Source organism: Chlamydomonas reinhardtii, chromosome 2 (assembly GCF_000002595.2).
Source record: "Chlamydomonas reinhardtii strain CC-503 cw92 mt+ chromosome 2, whole genome shotgun sequence".
In the NCBI taxonomy this organism is placed as follows: Eukaryota; Viridiplantae; Chlorophyta; class Chlorophyceae; order Chlamydomonadales; family Chlamydomonadaceae; genus Chlamydomonas; species Chlamydomonas reinhardtii.
This window is the reverse complement of record NC_057005.1, coordinates 3,875,359-3,892,522: the sequence shown is the minus strand read 5'-3', so window position 1 is coordinate 3,892,522 and position 17,164 is coordinate 3,875,359. Positions and strand designations below refer to the sequence as shown.

The window sequence follows — 17,164 nt, the reverse complement described above, 5'->3', positions numbered from 1 at the left end:
TCTTCAGCATGACTTGTATACATGGAGAAATTCATGCTGGTGCGCGAAGGGCTGGCCTCCGTCTCGAAGGCTGCGCGTGTGTGCCATGTTGAGCATACCCCTGCCATGTGTGGCGATGTCCACGCCGGCACTCTTGCAGGCAGTCGCCCCAGAACCTTCTTTTCCGCGCACCAATGTACGACTCCTGTTAAGTTACAGCTGTTACACCATTTGCTCACTCACTCAAACGACCTTCTAGTCGCCCCTGCCTGAAAGAATCACGCGTGCACTCTCCCTAGCGACCACCAGTGCGGTCGCATCGCCAGGCCGTTCGCTGGGGATGTAGCACAAGAAGCATTATCACAACAAACGAAACAGATTGACGAACACAACGACCGGCAATCACCTGCAATGCCCTAGCAACCAAAGGCACTAAAGAGTGTGGTACCTACACACAGCGCAAACGCAACAACAGATCCTGACAGCTGAACAGCAACGTCCACAAACTATCTGACAAGTCAGACGCTATACGTCCCAGCGCCTGCAATGCTGTGCTTGAAAGAAGTCGTCCGAGCAATCCACCCTGTCCGCGTGGGACAAGACGCAAGGCGCCAAAAGAAACACAACGTGTGCCCTGCGCCCACATCAAGACAAGGCCCCCCCACACACACATGTGTCGCTAACTGTGCACCAACCCTGTACGTCGCATGTATGTTTGTATCCGTGTCAGCCTCCTGTCCCCGACCCCAGGCTCCACCGACTACATACCAGCAGCGGCACCTATGCTGTACTCAGGCCCACAACAACAACACCAATATCAAAGCCCAAACCGGCTCGTCCGGCTGCCACACCCACAACAACAAAGAAACGCCCCGTCCAACGCCCACCACCCACACACACATAGCGCATACGTGTGGTGGTTCTGGTGAGCAAGAGAAGAGCCCCCTGCCCACCCAGCCCACCCGCCCACCCAACAAACGCACACGCCTGCAATGCACGCAGTGTCTACCCCGCAGCTGTTCTTCTAGCCCGTGCCCTCGTCATGCTCTCGCCTCCGAACGTCCCGTCCCGCACAGCGCCCGCCTCGCCTCACGTCACACCCGCTAGAGGGCTCAGGCTCAGGCGCAAGCCGTGTCAGAACCAGGTCCACACACGCGCGCCGCCCTCTCCTTCCACTCGTGACACACTCCTCGTCTGCTCCGCCGCCGCATCCGCCGTACTGACGCCGCCCGCGGCCCCATCGCCGCCTATGCACCGCCGTACAAGGCAGCATCTACCCCAACACTGCCGGTGCGCCTGCTTCCACCTAGCCGCGCGCGTGCGCCCTGAAGCAGCCGCATTCCCACGGGTTCAGCGTGGGGTGCGTCGCATGGCTCGTGGCTGCACAATATGCACAGCGCAATTGCCACACGCGGCCACCCACACCCACACGCCCGTTGCCACACCAAGCAGAAGCGCCGACAACGCAGAGCAGCGACGGTCCGTGCAAGGGTCATCGCGCTCATCGGACTGGAAACGTATCCATAAAGAATCCAGGTAAAAAAGTGGTAACAATTCCGGTGCGGCGCACCAGTCGAGCACCACGACAACATCGAAAGACACTCTCGTGCGGTCAGACAGGCACATGCACACTCGGGCGTCAAAACCTGCAATCGTCACACCGGCTACTGCCACTCGAACGATGCAAATCGTCACACCGCCTACTGCCACTCGAATGACGCAGACTTAATCTAAAGGCAACGCGTTCTGCGCATGACGACACCACACCGTGGCAGCAGCCCTGTGCGCCCCGCTTCACTCCAGCCAACCCACCGTCAAAATCCATTCGCTGTGCAAAAGATTTCCGTGCCAAATCCAAACGCTGTTCAGCTTCGGCGATGCCCGGGTGGGCGACGCCAGGCACTCACTGACCCATGAACGCATCCGTAGGCCACAAACTGAATGCGTGCTTCACTGCGAAACATCCACCTCACTTGTCCGCCGCACTGCCAACATTCGCACTCTGACGGCCACCGATGCTACCAATTGATGTGCGCGCAGCACGCCGCTAGGGTGTCGCATTACAGGGACTCAGCAGCGCCCTGGAAAGCCGTGGAGGGCTTCCGCATTCACCAGTGCAATTCAACTCCAGGCATGAGAAAGATTCCAAAACAAACCCGGACGCCTGCCGACACGCCGTGCGCGCACGCGCCCGGCCAGCACGTGCCACCGGTGCCCAGCGCGCCTCTGCCTCCACCGTCTCTTTGCTTTCCCCGATCACTTCGCCTCTGCTCCCTCCCGGGCCCTTAGGGCGCCCAGGCCTTGGTGAGCGACAGGCTGCCGTAGTGCAAGCGGTACTCGCCGGGGGCGTCGATGCGGTAGTTCTTACTGGCGCCGCCGGTGGCCGCAGTGGGCGAGTCCCACTCCCCCTTGCCGTTGGTCACCACGAACTCCACCGTCTTGGCCTGCGGTGCGTGTGGGAGCGAGTGGTGGTGGCGGTGAGGTGAGGGGTTTACATTCATGCCTAGTTAAGAAGTGAAGGCGTAGCCAGGGGTGTGGTGTGGCTGTGCTGCTCGGCGTGGCCAAAGGTCCAGTCGGCCAGAAGCCAGGGGCAGCATCCAGTGCATCGCTGCTCACCAAACGCAACCAAAACAAACCCCGTCCATCGCAGCTATAACGAGAATCGCATCCATTGCAGCTACAATGAGAGCCTAAATCCCCTGCATTCCCCTGTCTGTGCAACGCTGCACCGGTTTCAACGTCGGCTTTCAAAACCTCATGCCTGGAATCCCTCACTCCCCTCCCCTCCCCTCCCCTCCCCTCCCCTCCCTCACCGGTAGCTTCATGACGAACTCCTTGTTGCCGCTGTGCTCCATGCGCAGCCCGGGCGGGTTGGTCCAGCCCTTGCCGTCCGGGTTGCACTGCAGGTACACCTCGCCCCAGCCGCTGCGGTAAGACAGCACGATCTCGGGCGCACGCGGCGGCGGCGGCGGCGGGGGAGGCGGCGGCGGAGGGGGAGGGGCAGCCGCCACAGGCGCGGGCGCGGCGTCGGGCACGGGATCGGCGACGAGCACGGGTGTGGGCGCAGGAGCGGCGACAGGCGTAGGAGCAGCAACGGGCGCAGGTGCGGCCGATACGGGCGTAGGCACCGGGGCGGCTGCGGGAGCCGGGGCGGCGGCGGCGGCGGCTGCTGCGGGCGCAGCGGGCGGGGCGGCCGTGGGCGTGGGCAGTGCGGCTGCGTCTGCGGCTGCGCGCTGCAGGCGCTGCACCTCGGCCTCTGCCGCGGCCTTGGCGGTGTGCAGCAGCGACAGCGAGCGGCGCAGCTCGTCGCCCTCGACCTCTGTGTCGGGCGCGGGGGTGAGGGGGAGGGTGGGGAGCAGGCGCGGGTTCAGGCGCGTGTGTGTGCGTGCGTGTGTGGCCATGCGGCCGGGAGTTGGCTGTTGCCGGTCGAAAGTCGATGCCGGCACTATTGCTGACACCCAACTGGCCGACTGCACATACCCCAGGGCCCGGGCCAACGGTGTCGTTGCTCTCTCCTTGCGCCTCCATGAAAGCCAGCCGACACCTCCCCCTCCCCACCATCGCCCAGAACCACTGCCGCCGGTGCCCCCGCCCCTATCCCTCTCACGTAACGGCCACGTGGCCACACATGGCAAACCCACGGGGCCACCCCACGAAGCTACCCGCACGCCCCCGAGCTCACCCAGCGCCCGGATGCGCTCCTCCTTGTTGCGCAGGGCCTGGTCCTTGGCCGACAACTCCATGTCCTGCACAGGAGGGAAAGGGGGCTTTCGTGGTGGGATGGAAACACGAGATGGAAGCACCCTCGCCCCATTCCTCTGCACCGCATCCCGGTGCACCCGGTGCATGCCCCCACTCCCCTCCCCGCGGGTTGCAGCACTCGCCCCCGCCTGGTTCTGGGTCTTGGTTCTGGGTCTTGGTTTCCTTGGGATTGCACAACAAACCACCCCAACCCCAGCCCCCAGCATTCGCTTTTTTGCACTGGGTTCGGCTTAGCTATGGTATCTTCAACCCCAACCCCAACCCCAACCCCCGCCGCCCCACCTGCTCCTGTATCTTGTCCATGTACTCAATCCGCAGGGCGTTGATATGCCGCAGCGTGGAGGCGATCTCACGGATCTGCACCGCCAGGCTGGGGGAGCCCGAGCCGGTGATCGACCCCGTGCCGCCCGGGCTGGAGCCGGGGCCGGGGCTGTTGGGGCCCTGCGCACGCATGCCGTACACACGTTGCGGGAGGGGCGGGAGTGGAGGGTCAGGGCCGGCGGGCGCGGTCAACAGGGTGCGGGTGAGTGGGGCCGGCAAGGAGGCAAGCAGTCAAGCGGTCGAGTAGGCAAGCGGGCAAGCGGGCAAGGCACGCAAGCGAGGGACACACGCACCGGGTAGGGTGTAATGTTGTTCTCCATGCGCCCCTGACCCAGCGGGTCAACCAGCGATGCCAGCTCCTCGCCCGCCGCCGCCGCAGCAGCCGCCGTCAGCGTTTGTGCCATGGCAGTGGCGGCGGCGCCCGCCGCCGCCGCGGGCGTGGTGGTTGCGGCGGCAGCGTTGCGGCCGTTCGAGTGCCCGTTGCTGTGGCCGTTCACCAGCATGCCAGCGCCGTTGGCAGCCGCGGCGCCCTTGGTCCCGCCCATGGCGACGGCTAGGTCAAACATGGGGCCACTTTGGGAGGGGGAGGCGGAGCTGCCCGGAGGTGGCACGGGGCCATTGCCGAGGTGGTCGCCGCGAAGGCCGTCGCCGGCCCCGGCCGGGTTGGCCGGGTTGGCGCCGGCGGCAGCTTTGACAACGCGGAGGTTCCGATTTGCAGTCCGCAGAGTCCTCGCCGCGACGACGGGCGCCTAGAGGAATTGAATCGACACAGCGTGCAACACGCGCCAGCTCAGTCGACAATTTCCGGTGGCGAGGCTGCGACGGCCGGTCAGCTGCCCATCCATGACCAAGGAAAATGTAATGCAGACTATTTGGCGCAACGCTACAGCCCGCTGGAGTGAGAAGTTGAGGGCCCTCGAGCCCAGCAGGCATGACGACAACAGAGCCCGCAAGCTTGCGCCCGCAAGCTCAACAACTTACCCGCAACGACATCAAATGAGCCCCGGTGCCTATAGGCCTGCGTATGCTTGACGCCTCTGCCATTTTCACCGCTTGAAGGATTCGCAATTCACCCGAATTGACCCAAACTTTGCGGCTTTGTTCGCCGGGGCTAACTGTCTACAGCTGTATGGACTTGTGGTCGCCCAAGTAGGCTTGACCCAAAAGGCACTCAACACCGGTTAACGGGGGAAGGCTTTCTCGTGCTGCAAGCCCAGTCTAAGCAGCACGCAGTCTGAAAGCTTAGGCGTTGGGAGTTTGTTCCAGATTGGACATCCAAAATGGTCGAGGCCTATCGAGGTCCAAGCATAAAAGTTGCGCTCATGTGCCCGAGCCCGCGCCTCGAGACCGCCCGCACATGACAGTGGTAAATGAATACCTAATGGCAACTCAAATTCCCCTTCGCCGAACGCGCTTGCGTCCATCGCCCTCGGACTCGACTGGCAACACCGCTGTCTTTTTCTTGCGCCCCCCTCCCCCAGCCCCCGCCCCTCTCTTCGCTGCCCGCCTCCCGCCGCCTGCCGCCTTGCCGCCCTTCCCGTCGCCCCCCTCACTCACATCAGCCTCGCTCACCCCGTAATCCAGCACGACCTCTGCGGGGCCGAGGTACAAGACCCGGGCTGGCCGACCGCCACTGCTGCCGCCAGTCGCCCCCGACAACGAGCCACTCCCAGCCGCCCCCGCCCCGGCACCCCCCTCCAGCCCCGCCTCCGCCTCTGCCGCCTCCACGTCCGTCCCCGGTGGCTGCAGCTTCATTCGCAATGCCAGCATTCGCACGCCGGCCGCAGCCGCCTGCGGGCCAAATGTCAAGAAGCGAGGGGGGTAGTTTGTCCCAATCCCAAAGAACCAAGACCCCTCGACGGGACTGGAGTCCGGGGTCACACAAAAGCGCACAGGACAGCCCACAGCACAAACACCGTCTTCGCCCCGCAGTCACACAGCTACCCATTCTCACGTCCATCCACACACGTACACAGACGAAAACACACGTGCCACCCACCCACCCGCCGAACCAGGCGGGCGTACTCGGGGTCCTTGGCGGCACACGGCGCGAACCGGCCGCAGTCGCCGCGCTGGATGGCGAACACACACACCGCCTGAAGGGGGCCAGCACACATGCGGGGTAGCCGAGGTGAGTATCGGCATCGGCAGCGGCAGCGGCAGCGGCATGGTTAGAGAGGGAAGCGAGTGAGAGCGCGTGTGCCGCTGGCGTGAGTAGGGGCAAGTGCGCTCCGGAAGGTGCATGTCCTGTACGGTACCACTGGTACGGCACTGGCAGAGATACCACCAGTTCCCCCATGGCCCCCATGGCCTCCCCCGGTGGGCCCGGCCACATGACAACCCCCCTACACGTCGGCTCTCTCTCACCTCGTGCCCCGCCTGCACCACCTCCACAAGGTCCCGCATGTGCCGCTGCGCCCGCTCGCTGACCTGCCCGGGGCGTGGCGGGTAGGAGGTGGGGGAGGAGGGGTTTCCAGGCACTTCCGAGTCAGGTGAGGGAGGCGGGCATGGGATCCATTGCATCCAATGCCAAGGTGAGGGAGGAGCGAAAAAGCACGGGCAAGGAGGCGCTGGTCAAGGACATGCCAGCAGCGGTGGCCGTGGCCGTGGCATCCGGCAAGGCGCGAGGCGCCGCGTGGTGCGCCGTGGTGCGCCGTGGTGCGCCGTGGTGCGCCTCGCGCTGTGTGCGCTTTGCGGCAGCGCCCCACGGCCAACGGAGGTGCAGGGCACCAGGGCAGCCACGCACTCGGACAAGCACACACGCGCACTGCAACACCAAAAACAAACCCTTCGAAGTCTGCCGGAACGGAAAGTACCCGCGCTACACGCACCGTGTCTGGGAACAGCGCTATGTTGCCTTGCGCCAGCGCCGCTGCAGCAGACCCCACAGCGACAGCAACAGAGCCCTCGGCAGGAGTGGCAGCAGCAGCAGTAGCTGCTGCGCCGGCTGTAGCAGCACTGGCGGTCGCGGCGGTCGCGGCGGCTGTAACAGCAGTGGCGGCGGCAGTAGCGGCGGCGGGTGAGGATGGGGAGTAGGGCTCGGCCAGGGTGACGCTCTTGACCTCCACATACACGCGCCGGCCGTTGGGGCGTGTCAGCACGAAGTCCACCCTGACCGTGGGTTGGGTGCGTCAGAAGGGGTGTGCTTAAGGATTACAAGGAGCGAATGCCCAGGCGTGAGCGCAGCTGCGGCAAGTTGCGGCAGCGAATCGCATCGGGGGCGCGTGTCGGCACACGCCCATGCACGCCCAGTCACCGCACCTGCCCCAACCCCACCACCAGGAACGCAAAATCCCACCCCGCATTAATACAACACTGCCACAACGCCACAAACCACCCCCATACACACTGCGCCGCACCTGGATCCATTTGCGCCGTACGCGACCTCGCGCTGCACCTCGCTCCACTCGCCGCCCAGCAGCTCCGGCGGCAGCAGCGGCCGCCGCCCGCTGCCGCCCGCCGCCGCCCCTGCCGCCGCCCCTGCCGCCGCCCCTGCCGCCGCCCCTGCCGCCACTCCTGCCGCCGCCCCTGGCGCCGCCGCCGCTGCTGCCGCCGCTGCTGCCGGCGGCTCCACCGCCTGGCGCAGCAGTGCCTCCACCAGTCTATTGGCGGCGGCGCTGTGGACGCCCACCCAGGCGCCGCCGGGGGCCGACTGTGCCATGAATGTGTAAGAGCACAAAGAAGACACAGCTCAAAGACTGTGCCATGTGTTTTGTGTGTGTTGTTAGAGAGCAAAAGGGACTGTGTTGCGTGTTGTGTCTTGCGCAATGGCAGGCACAGATCAAGATCAGGATGAACAAGAAGCAGCCACAACGCAGGCACGCACGCGACGCGACACGTGTGCGAAGCTTCCCTCTCACCAGGGCCGCCCAGTCCTCACACCTGTATCATCTCTAGCGTGTGGGCGTACTTGCGCCCCTTGGCGCCAGACACGCTGCACACCACAGGCGCCAGCGTCCTGCCGTGTGTGCCGTGTGTGTGTGTGTTTGTGTGTGTGTGTGTGTGTGTGTGTGTGTGTGTGTGTGTGTGTGTGCGCGCGTGTGTGTGTGTGTGTGTGTGTGTGTGTGTGTTTGTGTTTGTGTTACATTCATGGTTAGTTTAGGAAGTGGTAGACGTGGTGGAAGGCGGGTTAGCTGATGATGTGGAGCATCGAGTGATCAAAACACAAGAAAGAGAGAGCCGGAGGGACGGCAGGGAAAGCAGGAAAAGCAGGCGCATGGGTGCAGCACGTGGATACACGTGCAGACGTGAGGAGCTTTCCCATGCGTGAGGAGCATGTCCCTGCCATTGACACGCTCATGCAGCACGCACAGACGCAAAGGGAAACAAACCGCACACACACGTCAATGCCACACGTGCCCCACACCCACCAGTCCAGCAGTCCCGTCATTGGCCCCGTGTTGGGGCAGTGGCAGGTCGTGCCGCCCCCAGCCGCACCCTCGCCGCCGCCTCCGCCGCCGCCGCCTTCAATACCGCCACCTGCCGCCTCGCCGGATGCCGCCACTGCCGCCTCCTCCGTGTCGAGTGCGGCTGCGGCGGCCGCCGCGGGCCGCGCCGCCCGCCGCGGGCCCCGGCGCGCAGGACCCGGCTTAGTATCAGCTGTCGCAGCGGCACCGGCAGCAGCAGCTGTAATAGCTGCAGCAGCTGCGGCAGTAGCAGCAATGGCGGCTGTAGCAGCGGCGGCAGTGGGTGCTGGCGGCGTGTCGTCGAACACGACGTCGGCCAGGAAGCGCTTGTAGCGGCGGACCAGGCGGCCGCACACGGCGGCCGGGTACTGCGGCGCGAGGGAAGCGGCGGGGCGGGAGGCGGGGCGGGAGCGGGACGGGAGCGGGACGAGGAGCGGGGCGGGAGCGGGAGCGGGTTAGTTAGATGGGGGGGCTTCAGAACATTGCCAAGGTCTGTATCTGCGGCTGGGGTGGCGATGGGTCGCTACTGCCCGTGTGTGCCTGTGTCGACTGCCTGGCGTGAGCTCACCTCAAACAGGACTACTGGGGCGGCGGCCGACCCGTCCGCAGCTTCCATACCACCAGCGGCCGCCGTCACTGCTCTAGCTGCCAATGCTGCTGCTGCCCCCCTCCCGGAGTGTGTGGGGGTGGTTGCGGCGGGTGCGCGTGGCGTGAGTAGGGGCTTCGGGGCCGAGGCTGGCGCGCCGCACACACGGCTGCTGCCGGCGGCGGCTGTTGGCGCAATGGCCGGCGCCCTGCCTACAGCGCGCCCCAACGCAGCCACCTGCGCCGCCAGGTGGCACGGCAGGGCGCTCGCACCCGCAGCCGCTGGCGCCGGTGTTGACGCGGGAGCCGTGTGGACAGAAGCGGTGCGAGCCGCTGGGGCGGGGGGGCAGTGGGCGCCACAGCCGGGAGAGCTTTGCACTGTTTGCCGGACCGTTTTGCTCACAGCAGATGCAGACGATGCAGCAACGCTACTTATAATATGGTGGCTAAAGTCCTACGGTGGTAAAATTGGCGCGAAGAATGTCCAATGAGCTCCCGCAGTCTGCGTTCAGCTAGCGTGTATAATAATTCCTTAAGTATATGTGTCAAGCCAATGTGCCGTCTGTAACGCTGTCACGTTGCACATCGATATAATGCGTGCACGCGTGTCCATCGCCCCCGCCCCTCACCCATGACCCATCCCCTGCCCCTCACAGCCTCTCACAGCGACCTCTCCTCGCTGCCGATTCTGACACAGAACAGCAGAGCTTTGCAACTTCAGCGCCTGAAAACCCTCGGTATGCTCTTGCGCCGCGGACGACATGTTGCTGATGTGCCGGACTGGCCGGACTGGATGTACGGCAGGGTCAAAGGGCAGGGGAGGTGCACCTCACAGGTGCACCTCCACTAATACCGAACGTGCGATTAGGGCGGCCAGAGCCGCTTTGGCATGCTGCGTGCATGCGCCTGCAATGGCCCTTCATGCATCGCTTTGCCAGCAACATCCAGCCCAGCGCGGAAATGCCGGAGCTTGCTCCCGCATGCACAGTACCCCATGCACAGCAGTCGCACACGGTACAGCTTCTTCTTGCGTTACACGATTGCTCACTCCGCTCTGCCCTTGTATATCGCCTCCCCGCAACGGCTAGCTATGGATGCGTGCCGCTTGCCCGCTTCGCGGCAATTACCATGCAGCACGATTCCATGTCACGCCACGACATGTATGACGGCACAGGTCACACACACGCGCCTCTGCCCTCTTGCATGCATCGAGCTAGACAGAGCAGTACATACATCGCTTGATATCCGCCGCCAGTAACTGCCAATTGTTCTGCCGAAAGTGCCGTGCTCATCATGGCTCATCACGTACTTTATTACAGTCACGCAAAGACCAGCGGGTCATGCTTGTGCTTTAATTATGCCAGCAAGCCGGCATGCCCGAGCTTTAGTGCAATGAACGAGCCATATGCACAAAGCACTACCACATGCACAAAGCACTACGTACGCGTGGATGAATGCTCACGTGCTGGTGCAACCCGCGGCCGCCGCCGCCGCAGCATGTATCGGTGTGCGCCATGGACCGATGCACAACAAACCCAGGGACAAAACCATTATGTGCACACCACTTGCAAACCATGTGCAAAACACGTGCAGACCCACACGCAATGCTCATAATGCAGTCTCCACGCCTACATACCAAAACCCCCTCGCTGCATGCATGCAGCCACCTCACAAAGCACACCTCTCCCACCCGCTTCCCATCTCCCACCACCTCCAACGCCCGCCTCCCACCTCCGCGCACGCCTCCGCAATCACCGGCGCGCCTGCCTGCGCCTCCAACAACACACGCGGCTATCTACGCGTGGCGCATCTTCTCCTTCACCACCAGCGCCAGCCAGAACAGGAAGCGGTAGATGGCGATCATGCCGCACTGGATGCCAATGTCCACCCACTTGTTCAGGCCGCTGATAGTCCAGTAGTCCAGGATCTGTGTGATCGCAGGACCGAGGGCAGCAGGTGGGTTGCGAGGTCAGGGCAGTGGGAACAAGGTAAAGTCAGCGATTGGAGGCAGCGGATCGGGTGAGTGGGTGGAGGTCTGAGGCGCGGCCACGAGCTGTGTGTGTATGTGTGTGTGTGTGTGTGTGTGTGTGTGTGTGTGTGTTAAGGAAAACAATACGTGCGTGTGTATGAGTGTGTGTGGTGAACGGACGCGCTTCACGCAATGGCAGCGGCAGCACACCAAGCAGCAAGCGCGCAGGCACGCACGCGCACAGGCAGGCAGGCAGGCAGGCGGACATTAGGCGGCACCAGCAGCAGCACCGGCACCCACCTCTGAGCCGGTCATGGTGCAGGGGGCGGCCGGGGGGTCGTAGGCGGGGCCGCAGCCGCCGGCCTGGCTGTAGCAGGGGCACAGCCAGCCGTCAGTGTTGTCGAACTCGTTGTGCATGAAGCCGGCAAAGGCGTAGCTGCGTGGCGTGTGTGTGTAGGGAAGGGGAGGCGGGGCAGCAGCGGCGGGTTGAGAGGGTAAGAGAGTGAGGGAGGTGTAGAGGAGCACGGAGGACGGATTGGGTTTGGGGGCCAGGCCAGAGAGGGCAGTGGTGCAAGGGAGGGAGGGAGGGAGGCGCGCACGCACGCAAGCACGCACCTGTGGTAGGAGATGTAGTGCAGGGGGTAGCGCCACACGGGTGCGGGCAGCTCGCCCACGGGCTGGAAGAAGCCGCACACCAACATGTACATGCCCAGGATGCCGGCGCCGCCTGTGGGGCGTGTGGAGTGCAGCGTGTGGTGTCACCGAGTGCTGTGCGTTTGGAAGTGAACAGATTTCCAAATACACACACGCGAATGCACCGCACACACGGTCACTCAACAACCTGCCGCTGCCGCCACCACTACGGTACCGCCAGCAGCCTTCACCAGCTACCGCTACAAATGCCCTCGGCCCCACCGCCACCTCCGCGACCTCCCATGCAACGCACCGGCAATGCCCATGAGGTAGTGCGGCACCACGGCCGCGATGGCCATCATGAGGCTCTCCACAACCGTCAGCGACACGTACAGGTTGATGAAGAAGTAGGGGAAGCGGTCGCCCGAGTCGTTCAGGCCTGGAGGTGGGTTTTAAGGTTTTGGGTTTAAGGAGGGAGGGAAGAGCACACAAGGGAATGGCGTAGGTGTTTGTGTTTGGAGGGTACATGCGTTTGGAACGGGCGCCGTCGCGCGCGCGCGAGCTGCAGGGAGCATATAGATTGTAGGGAGGTGCTGCACGCATGCAGCTGCCGTCACCCGTCGGATCCGGGCGCTCCCCACCCACCTCCACCACCCCGGCGGCGGGCCCGCCGAGCAACGCAGCAGCCACTCACCGACCAGCCAGTACACCACGGCGGAGGATATGACGGCGATACCGAAGATGAAGGGCGCGGAGGCGAGCGTGTTGGCCAGCGCAAAGGTGGCCACGCTGTAGTAGCCGTTGAGCCGCTCGCGAATAAACACCTGGGGGGGCGAGCAGGCGATCGAGGAGCCAGATACAGGTCGTTTCATTTTGTTCCTCTTGACATACAGGTGCTGATACCCTGGATGTGAGCAGTTGAGGAGACATTGATTGGTGCAGCTCACTTCGCACACGCGCAAGCACAGACGCAGCGCACACGCACCTGCATGTCCTCCACGAATGCAGGGAAGCCGGCGATGGACCTGTGTGTGTGATGAGTGTGGCAAGTAAGGCGGAGGGTGAATGGCTGGGGCGTCAGCCAGAGTAGTGGCGCGCCAGCCCCTGCTGCCAGCCCTCTCCTCGCGCTTGCCTAGCCAACCCGAAGCCCCAAGCAACGCAGCCCTGTCCGTCCCTGCAGCTGCTGCCTGCCTTGGCGGCGCGCGCGCACACACACGCACACACACGCACACACACGCACACACACGCACACACACGCACACACACACCATCTCTAACACACACCCTTTGTGCTTCTCTAAAACACGCGCTCCTCCATGCATGTGTCAGTCCTTCTCATCGCCCACTCACATGAATGTGAGGAAGGCCACCACGAAGAACATCATGGCGCTGCGGCTGTAGGTGCCCACCCAGCTGTTGTCCAGGTTGAAGTAGATGGTGCCGATGCAGATGCACAGCATGATGTACTGCAGGCCGCGATGGGCGCGGTGCAGATGAGGAGAAGGAGAAGAAAGCAGATCGGAGTTTGTTGGGTTATGTGGTCGGCATGTGCACGCGAGCATGCGTGCGTGCAGGTATGGCCTTGCTCAGGAGAGAGGTAGGCGTGGGCGGTAAAGAGTCAGCGACACCCGGCACGGCCCTCACACGCGAACCCCGTCCAGCAGCCGGCGGGCCAGCCAGGCAGCCACCCACCATGCCCAGCCTCAGCCAGAAGACTGCGATGTTGCGCCAGTTGTTGACCAGCATGCGCTTGGTCAGCACGTACACCTGCGGCGGCAGCACGTCCCACATGCCACATGCCACATGGCACACACAGAGCGTAAGGGCAGAGCATGCGTGCGCTTACCGTCGTTTAGAGACGCGCCCTTTCACAACGAGCACCGCTGGCACGTCCCACGTCGCCTCGCCACAGCCGAGGCCCGCCCGCCCGCACCCACCCACGCATCCACCCATCCATACCCTTGCACCCACCCACCCACCGCGCACCCAAACTCACCTGGTACAGCACGCTGGCTCCGCACGTGGCGCACACGTACTCGTCGCCCGCCTGGCTCAGCTGCGCCAGCGAGGCGTCCAGCGCGGGGGCGCGGGTGGCGGCGAACACGCCGATGAGCTTGCGGACGTTGGCCTCCGGATCCAAGCCGTGGTCGCCCTGGGTGACGGAGGGGGTTTGTGTATGTGTGCAATCGTTCGCGTGTTTGCTTGCTCCGGTGCCTTTTCCGGTGCTTGTTCCGGTGTTGATCCTCTTCCCCAAGGCCCTCGCCAGGCACCTCGCCCGCTTCCGTCCCTCTCTACCCACCGCTCGCAAACCCCCACCCCACCCCCGGTTTAGTTTGGGCTGGAATCTGCAAACCCCACCCCACGCAGCGCCCACACAACCACCGGCACCGGCCTGCACCCCACCGCTCGCAACTCCCCCCCCGACACCCCCTCCACCGCCGCTCGCCTTGAAGTCGCGGTTAATGACGTGTAGGAAGTGGTCGGTGGGGTTGCGCAGCGAGGGGCAGGGCAGCCCCGCCTCCTCGAACATGGTCAGCGCGTCGGCGGCGCGGCCTGTGTAAGTGGGAGGTTGGATAGGGGGGTGGAGGTGGGTGGGGGCGGTTGCGTGGGTCGGGTTGAGGGTTTGCAATGGGCAAATGAGGAGGCGGAAAGGGTTGCCTAGGCCGCCAAATTGCGCTCCCGGGTACCGTATTCAGAGAATTGCACACGCATGCACACGCGCACGCGCACTCACCGAAGTAGACCACCTCGCCGGCTGCAGGGGTGGTGGCGGGATGGCAGTGGCGGCCAATGCGGGCGGCAGGGAAACGGTCAATGTCAGTGCTCCTCAACAGCCATAAAAAAGTGTGGTTAGGCTAGGCACGCCATGTGCAATCCTTCACCCTCCGCCCCAGTGACCCTCACCTCTACCCCAGCGGCCCGCCAACAAGGCCCCTCCGCATCCTCGCCTCCCACACGCGCGGGCCCCGCCCACTCTTCCCCGACCTCTCACCCCGCCGCGCCCTCTCTCCCCCCTCTCCCGCCTGCCCACTCACCCGACAGCAGGCACAGCTTGTCGAACAGCTCATACACTTCGGAGCTGGGCTGGTGGATCACCTATGCGGTGGGGATGGGAGGTGGGGTTAGCGGGGTTTGGGGCGTGTCGACGCCACAGCAACCCTATCCGATACCCACCGCTCAAACGGCACGGCTCCGTCCCCGCACGACCCAGCCACCACCACCATCCACGCAACCACACAACGCCACATGCCCCGCCCTTCCCTCCCTGCCCCTTCCCTCCCTTTCCCCGCCCCTTCCCCTTCCCCTCCCCTCCCCCGGCACGCACCGTGACCACGGTGCGGTTGTGCTCCGCCAGCCTGCGTATGTTGGCCATGACGTGGAAGGCGGCCGCAGCGTCCAGGCCGCTGGTGGGCTCGTCCAGGAACAGCAGGCTGGGGTGCGTGATCAGCTCGCAGCCTGGAGGTAGGGCGGCAGGGGGGTGGGTAGGAGTAGAGGAGATAGTCAAAAGAGCTGGTGCACTACTGTAGAGAGGATGGTCAAACGGAAACGGCGCACTACTGTAGAGAGGATGGTCAAACCAAACCCAGATCAACCCAGGCATCGAGAAGACTGGCGCAGTGGCGCCGCATACAGTACGCATGCACGCCACTCCAAGGCATGCCCAGTTGCCCCGCTGGCCCCTGTGCCCCGGTCATATGTGCGCAGCAGGCGACGCACCGATGGACACGCGGCGCTTCTGGCCGCCGCTGACGCCCTTGATGAAGGGCGTGCCGATCTTGGTGTGCTGCGCCTCCTCCAGGCCCAGCTCGCTGATCACGTCATCCACCCGCGCCACCTGCCCGTGACCGGAGTTGCAATTTGCAGTTGCTATTGAGGCATAGGTGTAGGTGTATCGTATCGGGAGGGGGAGCAGTGAAGCCGCACCAAACTCCGCAGCAGTTGAGAGCACACCGAGCCGACCCACATCCCCGCAGCCGCATCCTCCCTCCCGCGCTCCTGACCGCCCGTCTGCGCGCATCCCTCCCTCCCTTCTCCTTCTCCTTCCCCCTCCCGCCACCCGCTACCCGCTCTCATTACCTTGTCCGCCTTGCTCATGTTGCTGGGCAGCCGCAGCAGCGCCGCGTACACCAGCGTCTCGCGCACGCTGAGTGTGCCCACCAGCACCTCGTCCTGAGTCACGTAGGCGCTCAACCCGTACGTTAGCCGGCTGTTGTGGCCATTCAGCAGCACCTGCGGGCGTGTTTTGCATAAAGGACATAAGGTTGCGTGTGTGTGTGTGTGTGGGGGGGGGGGTGTTGTACACAGCGAGTCAGTGGAGGTTATACGGAGGGGCGGAGAGGTGGGGTTGCGGGCCAGCGGGTGCCATGGTACGGCCACGGCTGCCGTGAGCCCCAACCCACATCGCTCCTGCCCACAGTCCCACACAACACCAGCCCCAACACCACCGCAATGCAAAGTCAATAAGCAGCAGCGGCTCCCCACACTTTGCTTACGTCGCCGGTCTGCGTGACGGAGTTGGGAAGGCGGCCCGCCAATCCGTCGAGCAGCGTGGTCTTGCCGCAGCCGGAGGGGCCCATGATCGCAAGCATGTCGCGGGGGGCGACTGTGGTGGCGGGGAAGGAAGCAGGAGGAGGGTTTAAGAGGGGGAGGAGGAGGGAGGAAGGAGGGTGCGGGAGGGTAATGAGCAAGGGTGTAGGATGCGGGGGACAGGCGCAGGAAAGAGTGGATGGCCGACGCTGGCGTGATGTGCGGGCTTATACAGGGTATGCGGACACTCCTCTATCCATGCCTTTGTGGCACGTCCATGCCGCCTGGCTGGCGTAAGCACGTTAGACGCGCTCGCGCAGATGCGAAACCCCTGTGTCATTCATACTGCCCACGACGCCGTGAACCGGGTCATGCCCCGGTGGTTACGCCCCCCGCCATGGCGACACGCACCATAGCCGCGGACGTCTTTGAGGATGTGGCGTGTGCCGCCCTTCACGTCCTTGGATGTCTGCACACAGACAGGGGTTGGCACGGGTTTATCACGTGACGGCGGTATCCGAAATTCGAGGTGCTGTCGCCGTACATGTGCGAAGGTTGCTTCGACTCACCACATTTAGGTTCTGCCAGGTGAGCGTCGCCAGCTGCGCATCCTGGTACTTCGCCGTGACGCTTGCTCCAGCGGCCTTCTCCACATCCTGTGCACATGCCAGCTCGGAATTGAAGCTGGCGCGAAGCCCTTGGACCTGCCCAGCGCTCATCTCACCATGGCTCCTGGCGACGTCGACGCGGCGTCGGCAGGGTGTACAGCGTTGGGCCCTATGTCTTCAAGAGACAAGAGGGACAGAAGACTCGACGTTCGCACAAGCGGTTCAATAACAAAGAACGTTTGCGGCGTTATGCATACTATGTATATGCGTCAAAGTCAGAGGTTTATAACCGGGTGGCGGGTCCGTGATCACCGCCACCCTCGCAAAGCAATCCGTCAACCCCTCGTCCGCGCTCCCTTTACCCAGGCTCACCA

At 64.0% G+C, this 17,164-nt stretch overlaps 3 protein-coding genes across 4 annotated transcripts; all 3 read right to left on the bottom strand.

Moving 5' to 3' along the window:
* Positions 1–17: 17 nt before the first annotated feature.
* On the bottom strand, positions 18–5,339 carry CHLRE_02g096100v5 (uncharacterized protein). Its single transcript, XM_043059634.1, has 6 exons — positions 5,044–5,339; positions 4,356–4,811; positions 4,024–4,182; positions 3,662–3,725; positions 2,793–3,298; positions 18–2,423 (listed from the first exon to the last, which is right to left on the bottom strand). The coding sequence occupies exons 1-6, from the start codon at positions 5,104–5,106 to the stop codon at positions 2,265–2,267; spliced, it is 1,407 nt and encodes a 468-aa protein (XP_042927268.1). The 5' UTR covers positions 5,107–5,339; the 3' UTR covers positions 18–2,264.
* A 58-nt stretch (positions 5,340–5,397) lies between these two features.
* CHLRE_02g096050v5 (uncharacterized protein) lies at positions 5,398–9,609 on the bottom strand. The gene is made up of 8 exons (XM_043059633.1): positions 9,037–9,609; positions 8,433–8,836; positions 7,945–8,020; positions 7,422–7,714; positions 6,894–7,173; positions 6,430–6,492; positions 6,066–6,158; positions 5,398–5,853 (listed from the first exon to the last, which is right to left on the bottom strand). The coding sequence occupies exons 1-8, from the start codon at positions 9,082–9,084 to the stop codon at positions 5,452–5,454; spliced, it is 1,659 nt and encodes a 552-aa protein (XP_042927267.1). The 5' UTR covers positions 9,085–9,609; the 3' UTR covers positions 5,398–5,451.
* Positions 9,610–10,073: 464 nt separating this feature from the next.
* On the bottom strand, positions 10,074–17,039 carry CHLRE_02g096000v5 (uncharacterized protein). Of its 2 annotated transcripts, XM_043059631.1 has the most exons (19): positions 16,907–17,039; positions 16,752–16,838; positions 16,594–16,651; positions 16,149–16,258; positions 15,733–15,885; positions 15,373–15,490; positions 14,981–15,111; positions 14,691–14,751; positions 14,390–14,410; positions 14,102–14,208; positions 13,652–13,807; positions 13,348–13,422; positions 13,006–13,121; positions 12,641–12,680; positions 12,350–12,479; positions 11,969–12,094; positions 11,638–11,749; positions 11,323–11,458; positions 10,074–10,980 (listed from the first exon to the last, which is right to left on the bottom strand). In XM_043059631.1, the coding sequence occupies exons 1-19, from the start codon at positions 16,907–16,909 to the stop codon at positions 10,849–10,851; spliced, it is 1,872 nt and encodes a 623-aa protein (XP_042927266.1). In that variant the 5' UTR covers positions 16,910–17,039; the 3' UTR covers positions 10,074–10,848. The 2 variants fall into 2 exon arrangements, with proteins under 2 accessions (XP_042927266.1, XP_042927265.1); XM_043059632.1 differs by lacking the exon at positions 14,390–14,410 and having other exon boundaries at positions 14,679–14,751.
* Between the last annotated feature and the right edge of the window lie 125 nt (positions 17,040–17,164).

Coding starts and splice junctions, on each gene's coding strand:
- CHLRE_02g096000v5 (XM_043059631.1), bottom strand. Junction 16,259..16,593: donor CAAAGACGTCCGCGGCTATG/GTGCGTGTCGCC, acceptor CCGCCACCACAG/TCGCCCCCCGCGACATGCTT. Junction 11,750..11,968: donor CTACCTCATGGGCATTGCCG/GTGCGTTGCATG, acceptor CACGCCCCACAG/GCGGCGCCGGCATCCTGGGC.
- CHLRE_02g096100v5 (XM_043059634.1), bottom strand. CDS start 5,106: ATGGCAGAGGCGTCAAGCATACGCAGGCCTATAGGCACCGGGGCTCAT. Junction 4,183..4,355: donor ACAACATTACACCCTACCCG/GTGCGTGTGTCC, acceptor ATGCGTGCGCAG/GGCCCCAACAGCCCCGGCCC. Junction 3,726..4,023: donor TGGACAAGATACAGGAGCAG/GTGGGGCGGCGG, acceptor CCTCCTGTGCAG/GACATGGAGTTGTCGGCCAA.
- CHLRE_02g096050v5 (XM_043059633.1), bottom strand. CDS start 9,084: ATGGAAGCTGCGGACGGGTCGGCCGCCGCCCCAGTAGTCCTGTTTGAG. Junction 8,021..8,432: donor ATGACGGGACTGCTGGACTG/GTGGGTGTGGGG, acceptor CACACACGGCAG/GACGCTGGCGCCTGTGGTGT. Junction 6,159..6,429: donor TGGTGCAGGCGGGGCACGAG/GTGAGAGAGAGC, acceptor GGCCCCCTTCAG/GCGGTGTGTGTGTTCGCCAT.